General features: G+C 43.2%; 1 protein-coding gene across 1 annotated transcript in view; it reads right to left on the bottom strand.

Annotated features, from left to right (window-relative positions):
* csmd2 (CUB and Sushi multiple domains 2) overlaps nt 1–20,986 on the bottom strand; it is a gene marked incomplete at its 5' end in the record, with an annotated part of 258,538 nt that overhangs the window by 79,624 nt on the left and 157,928 nt on the right. Inside the window, 9 exons of the mRNA XM_084562774.1 lie at nt 7,600–7,726; nt 12,695–12,886; nt 13,028–13,184; nt 13,308–13,477; nt 14,821–15,009; nt 15,521–15,736; nt 16,253–16,369; nt 16,946–17,134; nt 17,700–17,887. Coding sequence (XP_084418900.1) covers nt 7,600–7,726; nt 12,695–12,886; nt 13,028–13,184; nt 13,308–13,477; nt 14,821–15,009; nt 15,521–15,736; nt 16,253–16,369; nt 16,946–17,134; nt 17,700–17,887 — 1,545 coding nt within the window. The remainder of the gene's footprint in view (nt 1–7,599; nt 7,727–12,694; nt 12,887–13,027; nt 13,185–13,307; nt 13,478–14,820; nt 15,010–15,520; nt 15,737–16,252; nt 16,370–16,945; nt 17,135–17,699; nt 17,888–20,986) is intronic.

Here is a 20,986-nt window from a genome sequence, read left to right on the forward strand (position 1 = left end):
AGATACAAGAACAGACTCATGGTTACATTTGGTTCGCACATTAACTTCCTTATCCCAGAAAAGCGGCGTCTTTCCAATTTTCTGACTAACATCATATAACAACGAGCATAAGCTTGTACTCAATCCTTTGCTTACACTTCCCTCACTAATCTTCACGAAGCACAGATAATACCATGTGATATACAGATCAGCAATCATTCAAAGTCTCTATGTCTACGAAAATATATTGTTAGTACAAAACAGAAACCCACTACTAATATATTTGAGTTGCTGGAAGATATAGAGGACAGAGTAAGCTGATCCTTTCCTTATTTTCTGGTCCTCACTGAGGATCAATGGTGATTTGCTGCCAAACTTAAACTGGAGGGCAAACATCCGTGTTTTGTTTTGTGGCACAGACAATCAAACCTTCAAGTCTGTAGTCTAGCGAGAGTTAGGAAAGTCTGATTTAGTGGCTTTAGAGAAGCAACAGCCTAAAGACTGGTGGCATTTATTTAAAAAAAAAGAAAAACTCAGTGATTCCCAGTATTAATAATAAAGTAAAAAGTATCCCATTTAGCTGAAATATATAAACTACCTCTTTTATAAAGCTGGCGATGTTAACTCACTGTGCTGCTGTGTAAATGTTAATTTCCCCAATGGGGAATCAATAAATCCATCCATCCATCCATCTTCATCAGCATAAGCATGGTATTCCAGATGCCCCTCTCCCTAGCAACACAGTCTCTCATGAGGTTTCCCAAGGCAAATTATCGGTCTACACTGGGGTGGAGCAAAGGGACCAAGGGAAGGCGCCCAGGAAGCAGCCTCACCAGATGCCTAAACCACCTCAACTGGGCCCTTTTGATCTAAAGGAGCAGTGGCTCCACTCCAAGCTCCCACCAGATGTCCGAGCTCCTCATCCCATCCCCCGAGGTTTAGCCCTGTCATCCTATGGAACAAACTCATTTTGGCCACTTGTATCCACAATGCTATTCTTACAGTGGCTATACAAATTTATGACTATGAGTAGGGAATGAAATGTGGAAAACCTACTGATATTTGAACACAGTTTAAAAGAGGAGTAAAGGAAGCTATTCTATGTACAATTGGAAAACATTACCTCTCAGCCACTGACAACAAAGTCTGAACATCTCTCCCCAATTCGTACCACACACTGTGTGGTTAGAGAACCACTGATTGTGAAAAAGAAGATACCACCCAGGTTAATCTGAACATCCTCTAACTGTGAATGAAACTTGGGTTCCGTCCTTTATTTAGAACTGAAGAAGCCACTTGGATGGAAGTCCAGTTACCTTTGTTTTAGGTATAACATGACCTGTGGGAAATTTCACTGGATGAGAAGTTGTGACACATTTAACATCCAATATATTTCTCTAATACCACTTGAGATAACTTAGTTTATCACACAAAAATGAGCATTAAACATAAATTCCTGGATACAAATCCAGTATACTATAGCCTGATTATGAATACAATTATATATAGTTACAAGGTTGACCTACTAACTTCCCACACCGCCAGCACCCAAAGGCTGTGTTCAAAGGTCTCTATCTCTGTCATGTAAGGGCCTCAGGCAGTTGGATGCTTGTTATGCAAATGCCGTTATGAAACCCTCAGGTACCCTGATCCCTTTACGCTCCACCTCCCCGTACTCTGCACTGAGTTGTTTGTCGGAAATTGCCCAGCATATATGAAAAACAAAAATAGCATGTTTTCTTAAGTGTCTGCGTGTTCCTGAATAGACTATTAATGTATGCATGTACAGCATATGTGTGTGTATTTGGACAGCACCGATGACGCAAGTGAACTCAAAGGATTTGCATGGGTGACGCCGTAATCGGGCAACAGTCACGTGTTGGATTCATGCTGCCGCACTGACGGAACTCATGTTCTAATGCAACCTTCAGCACTGGATTTATGTGTTAAAGCAAAGATGGAGAGGTGGGTGGAAAGGCAGATGCACGTCGAGGAAAAGCAGAAGGTGAGGGAGGGACCAAAAACAAGTCCGGCGTTAATCATTGCTGTGCTGCTGGAAGAAGAGGATGATGGCAGGAGGATAAGAGGTTGATGCAGAGCAGAGGAAGCTCTGAAGGATGTTGCGATTTGTGCTGAGCGCTCGGATGGATAGGGTGGACGTGGGTTGCATGTTAGGATAATTGGCTCCTTTTATACAGCATCTAAATAGCGTATCTTTCCTTGTCACTCTAAGAATGAAGGCTGCAGGGTGGGATAAGGAGATAGTGAGAAAGAAAAGATGGTAAAAGGATAAGTGTGCTGCAAGGAGGGTAGTAAGAAAGGATGTTGATACTGGTGTGTAAAAACAAGCCTGTCATTTTCCTTCTTTTCAAGAGGTCTCAGTAGATCACATGTAGGGCATGTAGACCACACCTTTTTCTTGAATGAACCAACCCTCTTGGATTTCTTTTTTCTATTTGAAGTTCTTTAAGGCCTATCCCCACTTCCCTTCCTTCATCTGTATGTTTAAAGGTTCCCACTTAAATTCTTCACAGCTAGTCATCTGTGGTTGTCATTTTCAGAGGAACCAGGCAGAGAAATGTCGGTTTCCAGTAGAGAAAGTCCATTGAGCTTCCCCATTTAACACATGCACGTGGGGTGAGGTGGAGTGGTTTGGGCCGGGGGTACGAGAAACATGCATAAAACGACAGCTTGAGCGAAGTGGAATCACCGCATGCCTCAAGAAGGGAAAGGGAAATTTGTGTCTCAGTGTGCAGTTAACGTTTTGTGGAATCACAGGAAAGCGTGTTTTGAAGTTTACGGCTGAGGGCTCTCCTTTACACTTGGTCCCCTCTTAACAAGATAAAATAGTTCAATCAAGTGTCAGAGGAATCGCTGCGAGGAGATGAGATGGAGAAGAGAGGGATGGAAGAGACTTCTCAGGTCTCTTTTGATTCTGCCTTAACTATTTTGTATTCATATGAGAGGAATAGAGAGAGAAATAGAGAGTGCTGAGACACTGTCATATGAATACAAAACAGTCTAGCTGCAATCACGAGTCCTGTGGGGAGTCTTCGGAGTAGGTGTATGTGTACATGAAGATGATAAATAAGTAAGTATGTGGGGGTGCGTTTGGATGTGTGTGGTATGAGGGAACGAGCAAGAAGACAGATGTAGAGCAAACATATTCTTCCAACTAGCTGCTCCTTAAACTTAATTGAGATAGTGTGTGTGAAGGCAATCTCACAGCGAGGGCTGACCTCATCAGTACGTGTGGATGTGGCCTCTGTGGGACTGTCCCAGTGGGCTCATTCATCACGGTGGAGACACATTCATACAATGTGCTTCAGAAGGCACAGAGCGAACCAGACAGTGAGACTTGAGACCTGAAGTAAACCGTGGTCACGGCAATCTCCGTCCAGTTCATTTACTGCGAGGCACATGATGCAAGAACATGTAAGCAGTGTTATCATACAGATAAAAGAAAGTCCGCAATTATCTCAAGGCAGGGAAAGGTGTGAAACTGGGAAATGAATGCACAAGATAAAAGCAGAGGTCAGAGAACACACACACTCTTGGACTTATAAGCATCTCCATTTAACACATTCAGTCATTCTTCCCTCAAAACTTTACTTTAACTATCGTTCATGAGCCTCAATCTTTCTTTAAGAAGGACCGAATACTAATTTAAAACTTGCGAAAACCAACTCTGCATACCTAAAATACACCCTTAAAAAGCGAGGGCAATCCAAATAAGCCTCAACATGTAAAAAGACACATCATTTACTAAGACCATCCAGATGACATATCTTACCCTAAACCTAAATAAAACCATTCCTTATCTAAACCTAGGCCTTACGCTCACCCAAACCAAACCTTACACAAACATTGAGTGTTCACAGTTGACGTGCTATTTGTCCCGAGAGCGGTGACTATTCAAAGAGATTTGTGTCTCCACAACATGAGTAAAACCAGAACACACAAGTGAAACCACGTATACAGCAGGTGCACCTTCATTGGTGACAGCAGGACAAATAGGAAATGCATTGCATCGGAAAAGCGGTATATGTGGCTCCTCAATAGGAAAATACACCCAAATGAAATAAACGTACAGCATGCTATTAATGTAAAAACAACATTCAGAGCAAGCTGACATTTAATTACATTTGGCTAAGTCTCTTCTTGAGCTGAACAGCCAGACAGTACTGATGATTTTATCTCCAGACAAATCCGGGTGCTGCTCTATAGACGGTGAACAATGGGCGAACACTGACAAGGGACCCATTGTGATTTATTTGGGCTTTGTCAGTCACAAGTCAAGAGACGGGCACACTATACTGAATGGGGTTATAGGATATGACAGTCCAAAATCGCTTGATTGGAAGATAATTAGGAATGTATATTTTGTGTGGTTATATTCAATCTTTCCCAAACAGCAGACTGACATGTTCTACTTTAACCGTGAAATGGAAACTGCTACTATTACTTCCTTTTCTTTTCCCTCTAAAAACTAAACATTTTTACATGAACACACCTGGTGTTATTGTTCAGAATACTATGTGGCCTAGATCCCTCATTTGATCTCTGCAGCAGTAACCACAGAATGTTACATCAGTAAAAAGGCTCACTGCCTCCAGTATCATTGCTATCCATATGATCTTATTATTATCTCTTTATTCCTGTGTTCCACTCTGTACCTCCAACCTATTTTCTCTTTCCATCAATAACTCTTGCCAAGCAGTCCTTAGGCTTTTTAGTTGTCACTCAAAACAACTTCTGGTCTCGCTGAAACTCAGTGAGGTTTGATTAGTGTGCTACCCTCAGCTACATGACTTGATACACAAGGAATCCCTGGGCTAATGCATTGCAAATTCTTCTCAATAATGAATTGCGTGCGTAGGATCAAAGCCACGGATATGGAGCATACCTTGCAGAGGAATGCCAGGGACCCAGAGGTAGCGGAGGCACTAATGAACCTAAACTAGTAATCATGGGGGACCTTGGAATGTCAGATGTGCAAGCAAAAGGATAGCATGCACACATAAATAAAGTCGTGCATACAACACACAGAGCTGAACGATATTATGGAGATAATGTACAGTGTAATAAAAACCTACATATAGCGCAGACTGTAATTATTAATATGAGTTTTCATTGTTTGGTCTAAAAAGCGTGCAGGTCATACAATTACTGTCTGTGTTTACAGTCTAATATTGCTTTTGGTTAAATATGACTTTATGTATCTATGAAAGGTAGATTAGATTAAATTGAGGAAATACATTTATAGGCATAGTCTGAAAAGCACAATTCCTACAAAATGTATTTTATGTGGATGAACTCCTTGTACTTAAAGGACTAGAGTGAATGATCTACGGGAATCTATTGGCAGAAATATAATACAGTATTCAGAACTGTGTTTTCCTTACTGAATAGTGCACTGTTTTCATTAGCTGGATACACCCTTTACATATACTGCCTGAGCAGAGGATCCTAGTTCAGCTTCCACCCAGTCTAACCCCTTCTTGCAAGTCACTCCCTTGCTCATTTGCATTTTAAAATACATGCAATAAGCCCAAAATACATTTTGAAATCAAAGAATGAGTGCTTCAAATATTCATAGGGAACGGGGAAAGCACATCATAGTGTGCTGTGTTTCTACAGAAGCTCGGAGCACACAAACAAACACTGGCTTTAAAGAAGGTCTTTAGAGGTTTTACACTTAAGCACGTGCCTGGAAAGGGAGGGGTGAGATAGGAGTGTTTAGTGGGATGCCGTTTCCAACATCAATAGATGGCACTTCAATATAGTGGTCTTTTTTGAATCTACCATTCCTCCAGATTAAACTCAAACACCCCACCTTTCAGGACTCAGATGCTCGGCCTAGGTAGTTGCTAACAGTTGACATGGGGACAGGATGACACAGTATCCCAGAGTCAGCCCACCAGCTCCAGTCTCGTAGAATAGTACAGCTAATGGTGTAACAACAGCTGCATATCTTGGCTCTGTGAAACATAGCAAAACTAATGTGACCCAACTATCACGCAGAAACAGAGCATCTTCCGCACGCGTCTCCGTGTTTCTCAACACTCGGAGGACTCAAACCACTCTTAGAAAGCCTCACTGATGTAAATGCAGAACCAAGCACCTGGCAGATCATATAATCTTTTTTTTTTTTTCTTTTCTCAATTTATATTCGTCCAACCTTTTCCTCTAGGGCCGTTACACAACAACTTTTCATTCTTGGATTTCTACATGTTAGAATTAGACAGATTTACTATCCTTTGTCTTCGAATGGATTTTACTTTCGTCACTTCCCTGTTCCCTTTCCCCTATCCTATGCACGAGCCCACAGTTGCTGGTTGGCTCCAAGCATCTCTGATTTTCCATTTACAGAGCCAGGTCTGTGTTGAAACACCACATTTTTATTTCAGTGCAAACACGAACTAGACAGCTGGTGGACTGTGAGGATGTTCAGGATATTCTGAATTTGACAACAAGTGTATAGGATTAGAACGCCTTACTCCACCTTTAATCTTTCATTTAAAACCCTGTGGGCTGGAACAGAGAGCAACATATATATACATATATGTATATAAAACTGTATGTCAAAACACAATGTTCTATTATGATGACCTTCTTGGAAAACCTAATCCAGTTTATGAGCAGAGATTATGGCCCTACCAGTTAAATCGTCTATTGTGTTGTCTGCCTCTTCCACATGTTCCTTCATATAAACATGTGCTTATGGATTTAGCTGTGCTCTCGTTAAAGAGCACTGTTCCGTCAAGTATCTAGGCTTACAAGATGATTGCATTCATTTATATTGCTGCTACATGACAAAGCATGTACACAACTGATATATAACTGAAACTGGTGTTAACATGTCTGACATCCTCAGTATTTGAATGGATACGCAATAAAGCTAACAACACCAGTGCTAAGGCTCCAATAACTACAAGGACACCATCTTGTTAAGAAAGTTTAAGTGTGCACTTGTGATACTGCACTAAAGATTTTCAGCAGCTTATTGTTTTACATGTATGTGTGTATGGGAGATCAAATTGGGTGATCGCACTCAAGAGGTGGCATTAGAGGAGGTGTTCTTAAGGGCAAGGGCAATGGCTGAATGACTGCAGTGAATCTGTGTGAGAGGAGGCGACATAAAGAAAAGAACTGTGAAACAGGAGATGAAAATACAGGAAAAAAATGAATCTAATAATAGGTTTCTATCGGACCTTTGAACAGTTTAGTGTATCAAACAAAACATCCCACCAAACCTGTACAAGGTGCAGGGTTTTGTCTGCTTAAGTTTCTTCACATTCATGAACTTGAAACGCTTCATTTTGTTTTGCCCTGTCTGAAACCTGGAAGCTCTGAGGCATGTGGCATTTCCTCTCACCCAGCTTTAACTCAGCTATTGGCCAACAAAAGCACAGTGAAGATTGATTACACAGCAGCCTGCGAAAGTGATGAATACCACTGCAAAAAAGAAAGGAGGGGGGATGGAGTGGGGGGGCTAAACTGGAAGTATATTGAAAGGTGGTAGATTGAAAGAAAGCCTGTAGCGGAACAATGTAATCAGAAAACTGGACAGTGCAAAAAAAAAAAAAAAAAAAAGGTAACCAAGGGTGTAGCTCAGACCTAATAGTGCTTCCAGGAGCAGCCTCGATGGTCCACATGCAGTGCAGGTTGTGCTCGTACGGAGCTGGGTAGCCTGGAGACAGGATACGGCCGGCTGGCTCCTCCTTGATGGTGCCTCCGCACTCCGCTGGAAAGAGGAGTGGAAACAGAAGGATGGAGAGACAAGGAAGGTGAACAATGAAAAGGAATAAAAGCAAAATTAATAAATGATACAGCACGTTAACATACTTAACATGACAGAAAGTGCATCATCTCACTTCCAGTAAAGCATATCTCATCAGTTTCCTCTTCTCATTATTAATTATTGACACAGGAGTCAAATACTCTGATGTGATGTACTCCATCATCTTGTTTGCAATTTGAATGATAGGAGGGAGAGCAGCCAACTCAATATACTCTATGTGTCTCCTTGGCTCAGCTAAGCCAATCTCAACCATGATCTCATCTCGTGAGAGCTGCTGGACTTGTTGACTGAAAAACACAACATTCAATTTATCAGACTCCAGTTCACTGGAGCTTTTATAGAAGATGTGTTCACTGACACGGCAAATAATCAGTCAGAAAAAAAAAGTATGTACAGCATGTGCGTGCAGACCAGATGTGTGACTGTCAAACTAAGCAACATGATAGGCCGTGAGTGGTAGGCTTGTCATGAATCACTTTTTCATCAGAAGAGTGTCATTCATCGAGCGTACTAGCGTGGGTGTGTAGTAGTAGTGGTTACAGCTAGTATCATATCACAGGTTCAACAAGCCCCCACCAAAGCACCCAACATAAGCTCATTCCCTAAAAGACTGACACCACAAACATGCATCTATAAAACTGCAGAGCTAAATCACAGAGGAAAAACTGGTTTGTCTAGAACAGTGGGAGAAATAGAGTTTTTTTTCCTCCCAGCCTCAAGTAATGAATTGCTATCAGAAACGCTGTGTGACTGAAAAGCAATTTTCAGCCCTTCTTCAATTACCACCCCCTACTCTGAATGGGGGAAAAAAAAGTAAAAAAAAAAAAAAAAGTTCGCCAAAAACATCAGATCTCAAGTGTTTTGTTCGCATTTTGAGGCCATCTTAACTGACAAGAGGGCTGTAAAAGTGTTCTTGGTTCGTTTTCCTTCCCCTGAGAGAAAAATAGCTCCTTCAAACAGAAGGAAAGTGGAGGTCTTGGAATCATACTGATGATGATAGTGATGATAATGGTTGTAAAATACATCTACGACAAGTAGACTCTGTACTAACATACAGCAGCAACGACAGACTCACAGAGGTAGACAAAGACAAACAGAGAACAGGAAGTAGTAAATAACAAAGGAGAACTATCAGACTTAATACAGTTGTACTTGACTGAGAGGGAAACAGACTGTTTCCCTCTCAGTCGAAGAAGATGAGATAGACCGCTGTCTCATCTTCTTACATTTAGCATCTCCATCATTCGTTATTTATTTAAAGTCCTCATGAAATGACTAGCTATTTGTTTCTGTATATTTTATATCTAAAAAACCCTGTCAGTTCTGACTGGTTTGCTTCCGTGGCCTGAGCAGCTATCAGCGATTTCTTTTTGAACAGAAAACGTCAGTGCTGCTGGTGAGACTCAGGCAGAGAGAGGAACATAAACAAAAAAAAATTTAATAAAAAAATTGGTATTTGCCCCCTAAGTAACATACATTTCATTTCATGACATATCACATACAGCCAGATCAAGTTTTATTTCAAGGGGATTTTGAATAGCAATAGTTAGCCAAGGTCACCTCTGATCATTATTAATGATCAAAACATAAAGACACAGATAGAGAATATTCTATACTATATTTTAAAGATATGATTGCAATGTCATGGCTTGAAATAATCGGAAGAAGGAAGTAAAATATAAAAAGAAAAGAAACTGTGAGCCTATTCATCTTTTACGCTCCTGCTGAGGTTTTAACTCTTTTCCACCTTTTCCCACTCATGCTTTTTTTTCCCAAAGAAAACTCGCTGTTTCATGGAGTGAAAAGAGAAGACGGTGATCTATCACAGTAAGACAAAGCCATCTCTTTCTTCTTGCCTTATGACCTAAGAAACTACTGCTCGGTGCTACCACGGCAGTCTAACTCCCTCGGCTACTCTACCCCTTCAATCTATGTCTCCACATACAACTTTCTAAAATCAACTCAGGTTCTCTTTCTTGTCTCACCGTCTACTCAAGGAGTTTTTTAATGTGTGTGGGGGATAACCAAGAGATTTTATTTTAGCAAATACTGTTCAGCTGTTTGAACATTAATATGCGGAAATATTTGATGTGCAACACATAATTGTATCCATCCACTGTCACTGCCCTTTTCACTCCAGAGCTGCTCTGGGATTCTACCTCGCAACTTTGCTTTTGTGTGACGCTCAGGATATAAACTGTTCCTGCTAGTTTCATCTCAGTTTCAATATCCTTCCTCCCCCTGCTCACTTTACCCATCTCACATGTGTCCTCCCCACAAGAAAATAATCCCGCTATTGCAAACAGAACCAGTTCTTCATCTGCTCTCAAATTCACTCTGTCTGTTAAGCTATCACCTGCAGTGAAGGGAGCATGGGGAGGACAAACATGTTCAGGGATATACAGCTTGCTGAATGTTGTTTATACCCAGACATGAAATTACCTGTCAGTTTGGGTTGAAAAGGGAGCTGAGCAATACTATTCTAATCACCTTGGCTGATGTCAAAGAACACCTGTCTGCTCGTTTTTCTTGGTGGGTTTCTGGCTGATATTCTGAGAGACTGTCAAAATGTCACCTGGGAGAAGGTCCAAAAAAAAATTGCTCTGGCTGTATTAGCATGACACTATTTAGGCAGAATGTGTGTGTGTGTATGTCTGTGTGTGTAAAAATGTCAACTGAATCTTTCTGAAAAATATGCACTGTGTCAGCTGGCAACAATTGACAGATAAATTGTTGATGAACTCTGCAAATAACATGAACACATGCTGAACTTGCATGGAAAAAAATCGACCTTATTTGAAACGTCTTCAAACCACGGAGAGACTTATCAAAACCTTGCCTTTTCCGTTCAAGGCTGCTGTTGATATAGTGAGTCCTATTTTAGTGAATAACAACATGAAAGGGGGGACATTTGCAATCATGATGCAATATGAATATGAGAAGCTATACAGAGCACAGTCATTCTTTGATGAGAGAGAATGCACTGAATGAGGTGCTGTTAAAGCATCACACAGATGCTTAAACAAACCACAAAGCTTTTCACAAAGGTTAGATATCTGCTAAAAAAGCTAAAGCTGCTTTGGATTAGCAGCGTGCCAAACAGTCAAGAAAACATTGCAATATTGTATGACACAACCTAATGCTTCTTCATGCAACCTGACATTTTCTTTTGCCTTATCTAACCTAATATGATGTAACAAGTAGTAATGTAAGGAAGTGTAGGACAGGATCACAGAATAACATACACTAAGTAACAACCTACAACATGACATCACCAGTTGTTACAGACTGCACTTGTGTACAATTTTGAAACACTCAACTCGCTACTTTTCTGTTCCACTTCACTGCACTTACGCGACACATTTAGCAACTGAAAAATGATTAATGAAGATATGAGTTTATAAAACTACACAAATGTTCAAATGCCTAAAATCAGTTGCTTGGAAGTCAGCTCAAATGTTCACCACCCACACATTCTTGTGGCAGAAAGTTGGTCTAGAGTCAGTCCCTTGGGAACTGATCATGCTCCAGCAAAGATCTGGCCGGGCCTAGCAAATCATTTGGGCTGGCTTCATGAGGTGATGGACAGAGGATTGTCTAAGCACCATGGAGCTGAATTTGTTTAAGACGAACTGGCTCAGACTGGTTGCAGCACTATCCAGTTGCGCCAGGCTATAACATCAGTGCAGGAAAATGGAGCAATACCACAACATAACACACAGTACCAACAATAAAAGTACATATTGTGGAGAATGGCTAATTTTACAGTCATGCAGGCTGTATTACTGGATTACAGTTAGTAATGAAAGCATTTGATGTTGCAGCTGGTAAATGTGGGGATCATTTTGACTTATTTAAATAATACACTACAATTCATTGGTTAATTCATCCTTTCTAATAATCTAAATCTGCAAAGTAATGAAAGTCATCCCTGATTTTCATCCCTGCTTTGCGGACACTTTTTAGTAAAAATCTGTATTCTCTGATATTGTTAACAGAAAGGTATAATCATGTTTTGAGCCCTTTGAATTTTGGAATCATGTGATGTATAGGACACCACTGTGAAAAACAGAACAAAACATACACTGATATAAAATTTGAGGTCATATAACCCACACCTAAGTGGTTATATGTATAATATTATATGTATGATTATTTTATCAAATGTTTTTTGTTACATACATTTTGTAAAGTTAATGCAACATTATTACCACTGCTGCTTCAGGACTTGAATGAAATGTCATGATGTAAAACTAGAGAGGGGTCGATTTAGCCAGCCAACATTCTGTTTTGATTTTCATGGCCAACTACTTATCCTGAAATATTTATCCAGCCAACATTAGTTATGTAACAAATTAGCATAGGTTTAAATCAGAGCGGATGGGATTTTGAGCTTGCAAAGAGATGTCCATGAATAGTTTGTAGTTGTAAATCAACATTTATAAAGCTGAAAGTAAATTTGCATAAAAGGGATTTGTGTCTGTCGGTAGAAAAGATTTGCAGCAGCAATCATTGAAATAATTGCGCTTTTGTGAACATCTGTGCCTTTTAGCAAAGTTACCACATTATATGTGAAGATAAAGTACTAATGCTGAGCATCTCTTTACATGAGGATTTGATGTTCTAAAGTTTGTTTTGCAGCCATGGGTCATTTTAGTTCATATTTTTTTGATGTCCTATTTATATACACTCCAACTGTTGGCGCACTGTGTGCCTGCACAACCCTGGTACCATGTGCTACCACCATCCCCTGCTGCTGTAAAGTTAGGTAAAAAACTGAACTTGCAATACACAATCGCCAATCAGCAGAAATGATAATTATATTGGCGAAATAAATCGATACTTCTGCCAACAGCACGGGCACACTTCCCACATCTCCAACCTCTTCTCAGAGTGTGCACAATAACTCACCGATACAGAGTGGAAGGGGGCTGTCCCATGCCCTCCTTTCACCCCTCAGGCAGGTGAGCACCTCGGGGCCTTTCAGGGTGTAGCCTGGGTCGCAGCTATATGACACAGAGCTCCCAGCAAAGTGACCCTTGTCCTCTCGCTTGTAGCCAAACTGGGGGACACCTGGATCCTCACATTTAACCAGCTCAAAACCTTTGAGAGAGAGTGAAAGGCAAGAGATGAAGTAGAAGAATAAGTGTGGTGTGGGTATAGCAAACTACAGTATTGTAAAGTGTTAAGAATTAAATGTAAATAAAGGTTATGTTTGTGTGTAGGAGAGACTGCATTACTCACTCGTAAAGTGCAGTTCAAAGCCTTTGCTGGTATTATCCGCATTGCTGATGAACTCCAGCCACATGGAGCTGGAGGTGGAGTTCAGGGTCACGTCTAGCAGCTCGTTGCCTGTAAACACCCCCAGCAGCCGAGCATTATTACTGCTGCCATCGAAGACCTGGGAGGGAGGAAAACAGAGTGGGAGGAAGCATCTGAATTAAGACGATCAGGTGTGCACACACAGATATGCTAAGAGGGCTGTATGCACATGGTGAGGACACGGCTCCCACCGTCCCCTCACTTTGAGTATGTCATCCTCCTCCAGTCTGAAGTCTCGTGCTCGGAGCTGAATGCCTTTGCCAGGCTGCGTTTGGATTGAGTAGATGCATTCGTGGTTGTTGCCGTAGTAACCGGGGTAGTTGGGCGAGAGCAGCACCCCTTGCATGCCAGTCACGGATGAGCCACATTCAGCTAGAGAAAAAGAGAGGGAGCAGAGATGCAGGCAGACAGAGAGAGAGGAGGAGAGAGGGAAAGGGTGGCGGTGTTGGAGAGAGCAGAAGACATGTCAATCGCTATATGCTTGAAACTCAGAGGGTATTTATTCATGCTGTCATGCATAGGGGAGATGGGAGAGGAGATGGGGAGAGGAATATGGTCACTGACTATACCTGGATGTCATCATAATTACACTGCAATCTGAATATGATCAACAGTAATTTCAACTCTATCTGAAAATTGCCTTTTCTGAATCACAGCAGGGAAGAAGTGGGAGAAAAAAAAAAAAAGAATAAAAATGTGTACAAAGTTTTCTATAGAAAACTATATAGATGCCAGAATGTGAATTACCGCAAATGCTGACTTTTAACTTTGTGAATGCAGTGAGGTAAGATAAGGTACGGCAACGGGAGGCATATGGAGAAGTTTCTAAAATAAGGCTGAATGTGAAAGTAGGAAAATATCTTCACTGTCATTCTTCTGGATTCTTCTTTGAACTCCAGAGAGCTAAACGTGAGCAACATAGGCAAGTGAATGTTAATAAGTTTTTGTCATACATACATAAACAGGCAACATTTTTGAATAAATGGATTGTTTTTTTGTGTGGTGGCAAGAAACCTTCACCGAAGACTTCACCGAAATTCTGTTTATTAAAGAGCAATTATTTGTTTCCAATAGAGTGGAAAATTGTAACGATCTACAAATTACTTTGTACTTTTAGAAATGATTAATAATAAATGTGCAAGTGGTAAAATTGGCCCCATGAAGTAAAGCATGCAGTTTCCTGCTGTTTAACAATGCCTTTACTATATCAAAAAAAAACAAGCTTGTCAAGGACACACACAAATATGTCAATGACTGCCATGGTCTGTGATTTACCTATCATTAGGAGCATTAGCGTATAATTCATTCCCATATCAACACATAAATGAAGCACTTATGCTCCGTTCCATCACAGACTCAACACATTGACCCAAAGCTTTGTGGACTGACCGGGCATGTTTTGCATGCGTTATCAACAATAATTAACATATGTCAGCTTTTTAATGCAATCCTCTTTACGACTGCTGCGCTATGTAATTTGGACAAAGTCAAAAAGGCTTTTTCTGGGAAGCTATCCAATGGAGAGAAAATGTGGGAGTGAGGAGACAGTGAGGGGAATTGGAAGAGAAATGGCTTATATCTTCTATGAGAATGACAGTTTTGTACATTTCTTAATTTGTGGGTGTATGTGAAGGGCTAGTATGCGTGACATTGGGGTCGGGGATTCGAGGGGGGAGGGGGTGACAAAAGTCAAAATAAAGCATGTGACCACCTACCAACACACCTTGGCAGAGGGGAGCTCCACACCCGCCTCCTGCCTCCTAAACACACAACCCTCGCTGGACCCTCCAGTCGGTAACCAGGGAAACAGGAAAACATGAGGGCATCGCCCACTCCGTATTGCAGCCCCTTCCTGGTGCTGTAGGGTGGGATTCCTGGATCCTCGCATGGCTCCAAATCATACTCTAGAAAGACAGAAAGAATATATCATCAATGCTAGACACTGTTTAAATCTCTTCGAAAAGTTGAAATATTTCCACACATAAAAAGGAGGGTAAACTTTCCTTAATAAGACCAATCCCTTCTAAATCCGAGTTCACATCTGACTAAATGTCATTTATTAAAACTAATAAACAAAGCCCTCAAGGGGATTTTACAAGTTATGAAAATACTCCAAACATTCAGTCAATTCAGCCACTGCTGAAGTATTTTTAAGTTTATTAGACTTTGTTTTTACAGTTTCTGTGTGTTCAAATCCAGGGACTATGTGTGACGATGCGCTAAGTACAGAAACATTTAAGTGGCTTTTCCAAACTCATTCATTTAAAATGAACCCATTGTCTTGATGGCAAAAATGCTAGCACTTAGCTACCTTCACTTAACTACACATGGCTGTTTTACACATTAATCTTTCACTGTGATCAGTTGTCCCTGTTTTTCCCTCTCGCTGTTTTTCATGACTACATTTCTTCTCACCGGAGAAAGTGATGTTGAATCCCTCGTAGGAAACAGAAAAGTCGGAGAGAAAGCGGATCTGTGCCGTGTAGTTTCCGAACAGGCCCGCGCTGAGTGGGGGAGGCAGCGTGGAGCCTGTCAGTCTCCACAGGGGCTGAGAGAAGCTGCCATTCTCTGTCACCAGCAAATGGTCGTGAGGGCTCTCGAGGTGGAAGGTGTGAAAGGTGAACTGGACACCTGGGTGAAAAGAAAGGTCCCAACTTAAAATGTATTGTTTCTACTTTTTTGTGAAGTTTTTCACCTTTGCATATGTAAATTGAATGTTTTGGTGGTAGTTTTGCAATGAATATACAGTATGTGATGTATTCAGTAACAATAGTCCTGCAAGTTATAATCTGTAGCTAAGCAAAAAATTAATAATTAGGTGAATTAATATTCAGTGGACTTCAATAATGCATGCAACATCAATTCCCTGTCTTCCTGCCGTGCTACTTATCAAACACACCATACCCGTGCAGAGCGAGCATCTGCAAATAAGGCTGTATCAATTTGATGTGAGCGCTCGACCAAAGGTGACATGACTGGAGAGTCATCCCATGGCGCTGTAGCCCTAGGCCAGCCTCTCAGCACTCCAGTCTTACAAAGACAGCTTGTTCGGCAAAATAAAAAGGCCACGCAGTGGGGGGAAATGACATTGTAAGGTAAATTGAATTTGACTGCTGCATGTGTTGACACGGAATTTTCTCTGCTAACCTTTGCCGTGGGAGGTCTCGATTATCCATGTGCAGTTCAGGTTATGCGGATAAAAGTCTGGGAAGCCGGGAGACAAGATGGTGCCGACGTTGCCTTGGATGTAACCCCCGCACAATGCTGGCGACGCGGAGCGAATGAAAAGAGTGGAAGATGGATGAAAGAGAGAAATGAGAAGCAAGCGGAGACGTGAAATCAGAGGGGGCACAGAGGCAGACATAAAATTTCCTGAAACGATTGCAAAACTTGTCTGTGCATTTACAGTATGGTAAAATGCACTTTACAGGAGGTGCCCTTCAAGATAACATAAAAAGGAGAGAGTAGTATTATCAATATGACTTCACAGTGGGCAGAAATCAATATGGTCTTTAAATTAAAAGCATTTACAGATGAAGGAAAAGGGAAACATCAAAGGCTAAGCTCACTGCCGTACATATAAAACATTTCTGACGAAATAAAGCAGAAACTTTTAAAGTCTAGAACAAATCAGTCATTGAAACAAATGTTATCATCTTATATGGATTTTATAATAATTCAGTTTAAATGTGAGGCAATATGAAGCAAAGTGCTCAAGATGATTTCCCATGTTTTATCTGTAACAACACACAACAATGAATTTTGCTTTAATCCCATTTATGAGAAGGGAGAAATCTGGCAGGGGACCACTCATTTCTAGGTCAATATTCTGGAACATACCATCGCAGCTAGGCAGGGGGCGACTCCACTGGAAATTGGGCTCACACTCTAAAGGCTCTGTGTCACTGAGCGTGTACCCTGCGTCGCAGCTAAATGTCACCAAAGCGCCCACATAGAAGTCGTTGCCGTGGCGCTGCCCATTGACGGGTATACCAGGATCCACGCAGTGATCTGACTGCAGCTGCAGGGCTGGAGAGGAAGGGGACAACAAAGGGAACACAAAGATCGATGATCAAAGACAGAGACACAAAACCGTCGGCTCCACTTTAATTAGACTTATGTCACCCTGGTTTAAACAGGTCAAAGAGGGGCTCCCAACATGTTACAACACAGCTGGATTTCATAAATTATTAATATTATTGAAGCTTTGCACCACACAGGAAGAACTTTCTTGAGCACTGAAATACATTACAAGTGACTGGTGTATCGAAAAATGTGTGTGCGTGATAAATACAATTTGGAGCATAGCAATGTGTGTCAAGGCAGGAATATCTGACAGAACAATCTGGACCCATTTACTTTCTAATTATAGGTGTTCTAATAAGTACAGCTTTACTGTGAAGTTAAGAGCCTGCGGAGATTATATTTACAGTCAAGGCTGACAAGTGCAGGGAACAAAGCCTCACGGCTATCTCTAGTTCGGTCGGCCAGTGTGAAGTAGTTTCATTTCTATTAGGGTCTGTGAAGCCAAATCACAACCTTTCTCTATGAAAATGCAGCACATTTGACCTTCATCACGTTCACGAGCCCTTACTTTCATATCGTATACGGAAGCCAATGTCAGAATGGCTCTTGTCGGTGGAGAAGAGGAGGTACAAGAAGCTGGATGTACTGATGAGGAACTGGGGGACCTGCGTGCCCTGGTAGCTACCAATTAGAGGCGAAGAGGGAAAACGTCCATCGCGCACCTCGAGGACGTCATAGTTGACCTCAGTGCGAAACCTGAAAACAGGAAAACAGGTCTTTTTTTAAACCAGTTCACAAGATCTTTTACAGTATTCTCTACATATATTTGACATCGAGCGGCACTAATGAACAAACATGCCATTGCAGGTTCTTCAATTTGTATCAAGTAGACTGACAAAATTAAAATCTGTCATACACAAAAAATAATTTACCAAATTATTATTAAAATGGGTCAAAAGGGTTTTGCAGCTAATTTTTACCCATTACCCTTTTGGTAAGTGGGACCAGCTGAAAGCCAAGGTGGAGAAACCTTGTGACTTTGGAGAGTGCATATCTGTAGCATGTCTGTGTGTGTACGTCTGCATCTGTTTTTATTGCCAGAGCTACTTCAACTTCAAAGCTGCAGATAAATTGCTTAGTTTCAGAACCATGTCATCTCAATGAAGCGGTCTGTGATATTTTATTGATGTTACATAAAAATTAAAGAGCAACAAACATTTATGCTGTATTCATTTTGCATGGCGTGGCAAGGATGTGGATGAGATGGGTTTGCAAGGATGAGCCTTGGTGAAACGCTAACGAGAGTTACGTATGTAACTACGGTTCTATGAATCCTGGATGACCGCCAGAGGCGGTGCTTCAGCACTGAATGTCTCCATCTCGCGCATGCGCAGGTCGAGTGTTTATACCAACAGAGTCACCTGTGACCCCCGATGACACCGGCTAACCTATATCTTCCGGTGACATCAGAGGATCTGTTCCTGCAGAATCTTCTCGCGAAACCACAAGGATTCTGAGTGACAGAACGCTCTGGCGGTCATCCAGGATTCATAGAACCGTAGTTACATACGTAACTCTCGTTCTATTTCATCCTTACTGACCGCCAGAGGCGGTGCTTCAGCACTGGATGACCCATAACGACAAAGTCACGAGGAATGCCAATACATACCTCAATGAGAGGAGGCAGTAGAGGTGGGCAACAGGGCCACACCCAGCGGATGGGGAGTGGCCACATTCACCCGATAGAATCTGGAGAAGGTAGTTGGTGATGCCCACGATGCTGCATCACAGATGTCCTGCAGGGGCACGCCTCTCAGAGCCGCCCATGATGTAGAGACAGCCCTAGTAGAGTGGCACCTCACCCCAGATGGCGGGGGGCGACCACTGTGTCTATATGCCTGGGTAATGACATCCACAACCCAGTGCGACAATCGCTGTTTGGAGAGAGCGCAGCCTTTCCTAGGACCACCATGACAAAGGAACAGCTGTTCTGACCGTCTCATGCTTGCGGTCAAAGATACATAGACTCTCAGAGCCCGCACAGGGCACAACAGTCCTAACCCGTCCTCCCCTGCAGGGGGAATAAACTGTGCCAGGTGGATAGGTCGGTTAAGGTTCGACGATGACAGAACCTTGGGAAGAAAAGCCGTATTCGGCCACAGAGTGACCCCCGAGCCATCTGAGTTCCATCTCAGACATGAATCACTCACAGAGAGAGCATGTAGCTCCCCAACACGCTTCGCTGAAGTGATGGCGAGGAGAAAAGCAGTCTTAGCAGACACCCACTTCAGCTCTGCCTGCGCCAGGGGCTCAAAAGGAGGCAGACACAAAGCGTCCAGCACCAGGGGCAGATCCCATGCTGGAGCTCTCTGTGCCTGTGGGGGTCTTAACCTCAAGGCTCCCTTTAGAAAAAGTGACACGAGTCTTTGGCCCCCCACGGTGTTGCCATCAACCCGGGCATGTCGAGAGGAAATGGCTGCCACGTATACCCTCAGAGTAGCCGGGGACCGTCCGCCATCCAAAAGTGACTGTAAAAACTCCAGAATTTTCGGAATTGTACAGTGCACGGGGTCCTCACCCCTGCTCGAACACCATACAGAAAACAGCCGCCACCTGTTCTCATACTGCAACCGGGTAGAAGGCGCCCTAGCATTCAGTATGGTATGTTGGACAGTGTCCGAACACCCTGTCAGCAGCGGGTCGGGCCCTGCAGTGGCCAAACCCAAAGCTGCAGGCGCTGAGGGTCGGGATGCCAAATCCGGCCCCCTAACTGAGACAGGAGATCCATCCTGTCGGGGAGACGCCAGGGTGAGCTGCGGCAGAGCCTGTGCAGCAGAGGAAACCATGTCCTCCCCGGCCAGAAGGGGGCTACCAACAGCAGCTTGTGGCCCTGCTGGAGGACCCTCTGCAGTACTTGAGGAATCAGAGGGATTGGTGGAAAGGCATAGAGAAGACTCTCCGGCCAATCGTGGGCGAGAGCATCTTGGCCCAGAGGGCTGGTCTCCCCTGTCAAGGAGAACCAGAGGGGGCAATGGGTCGACTCCTCTGTGGCAAAGAGGTCCACCTCTGCCCTGCCAAAAACGTCCCAGATGTTGAGCACCACCTCGGGATGAAGCCGCCACTCCCCCGGTGGAGGCTTGCCACGGGATAGGAAGTCTGCGGTCCGGTTCCGTTCTCCCGGCAAGTACATCGCCCTCATGCTGGCTAGGTGGGGAGCCGCCCACAACAGGAGGTCCCGGGTCACCTGCAACAGCCGTGCTGACCTGGTTCCCCCCTGGTGGTTTATGTGAGAGACGGCTGAGACATTGTCCGTCCGTACTAGCACATGCCTCGCTCTCAGGAACGGAAGAAAAGACTGCAGTGCCATGTGCACTGCCCGAAGCTCCAGCACGTTGATGTGCTCCGAGCGGTCCCGTGCAGGCCACAGCCCGCGAGCTGTCCGGTTCTGCCACACAGCACCCCACCCTGAGAGGGAGGCGTCCGTTGTGACAGTCTCCCGACGGGATGCAATAGAGCCCATGGGCATGCCCCGAAGGAGAAATGACCTCTCCCTCCATGGAGCCAGAGCAAGGAGGCAACGCCGTGACACCTTGAGTTTCCTGTGCCGGTGCCACTTGGCGTCCAAGTGAAAGCTGTTCAGCCACCTCTGAAGGGGACGCAGCGACAGCAACCCTAAGGGGACCACAGTGGCAGCAGCCGTCAGCTTGCCTAAGAGGCGCAAATACAGGACATAGCGCAAACAGCGGCCCTCCCGAAAGAGGAGAAGGAGGCGGATGATGTCGTCCACGCGCCGGGGAGATGGACAGGCCTTCATGGCAACGGCATCCAGAGTCATCCCCAGAAAGAGTGTACTCT

This window comes from Chelon labrosus, assembly GCF_963514085.1.
Source record: "Chelon labrosus genome assembly, chromosome: 16".
Taxonomy (NCBI): domain Eukaryota; kingdom Metazoa; phylum Chordata; class Actinopteri; order Mugiliformes; family Mugilidae; genus Chelon; species Chelon labrosus.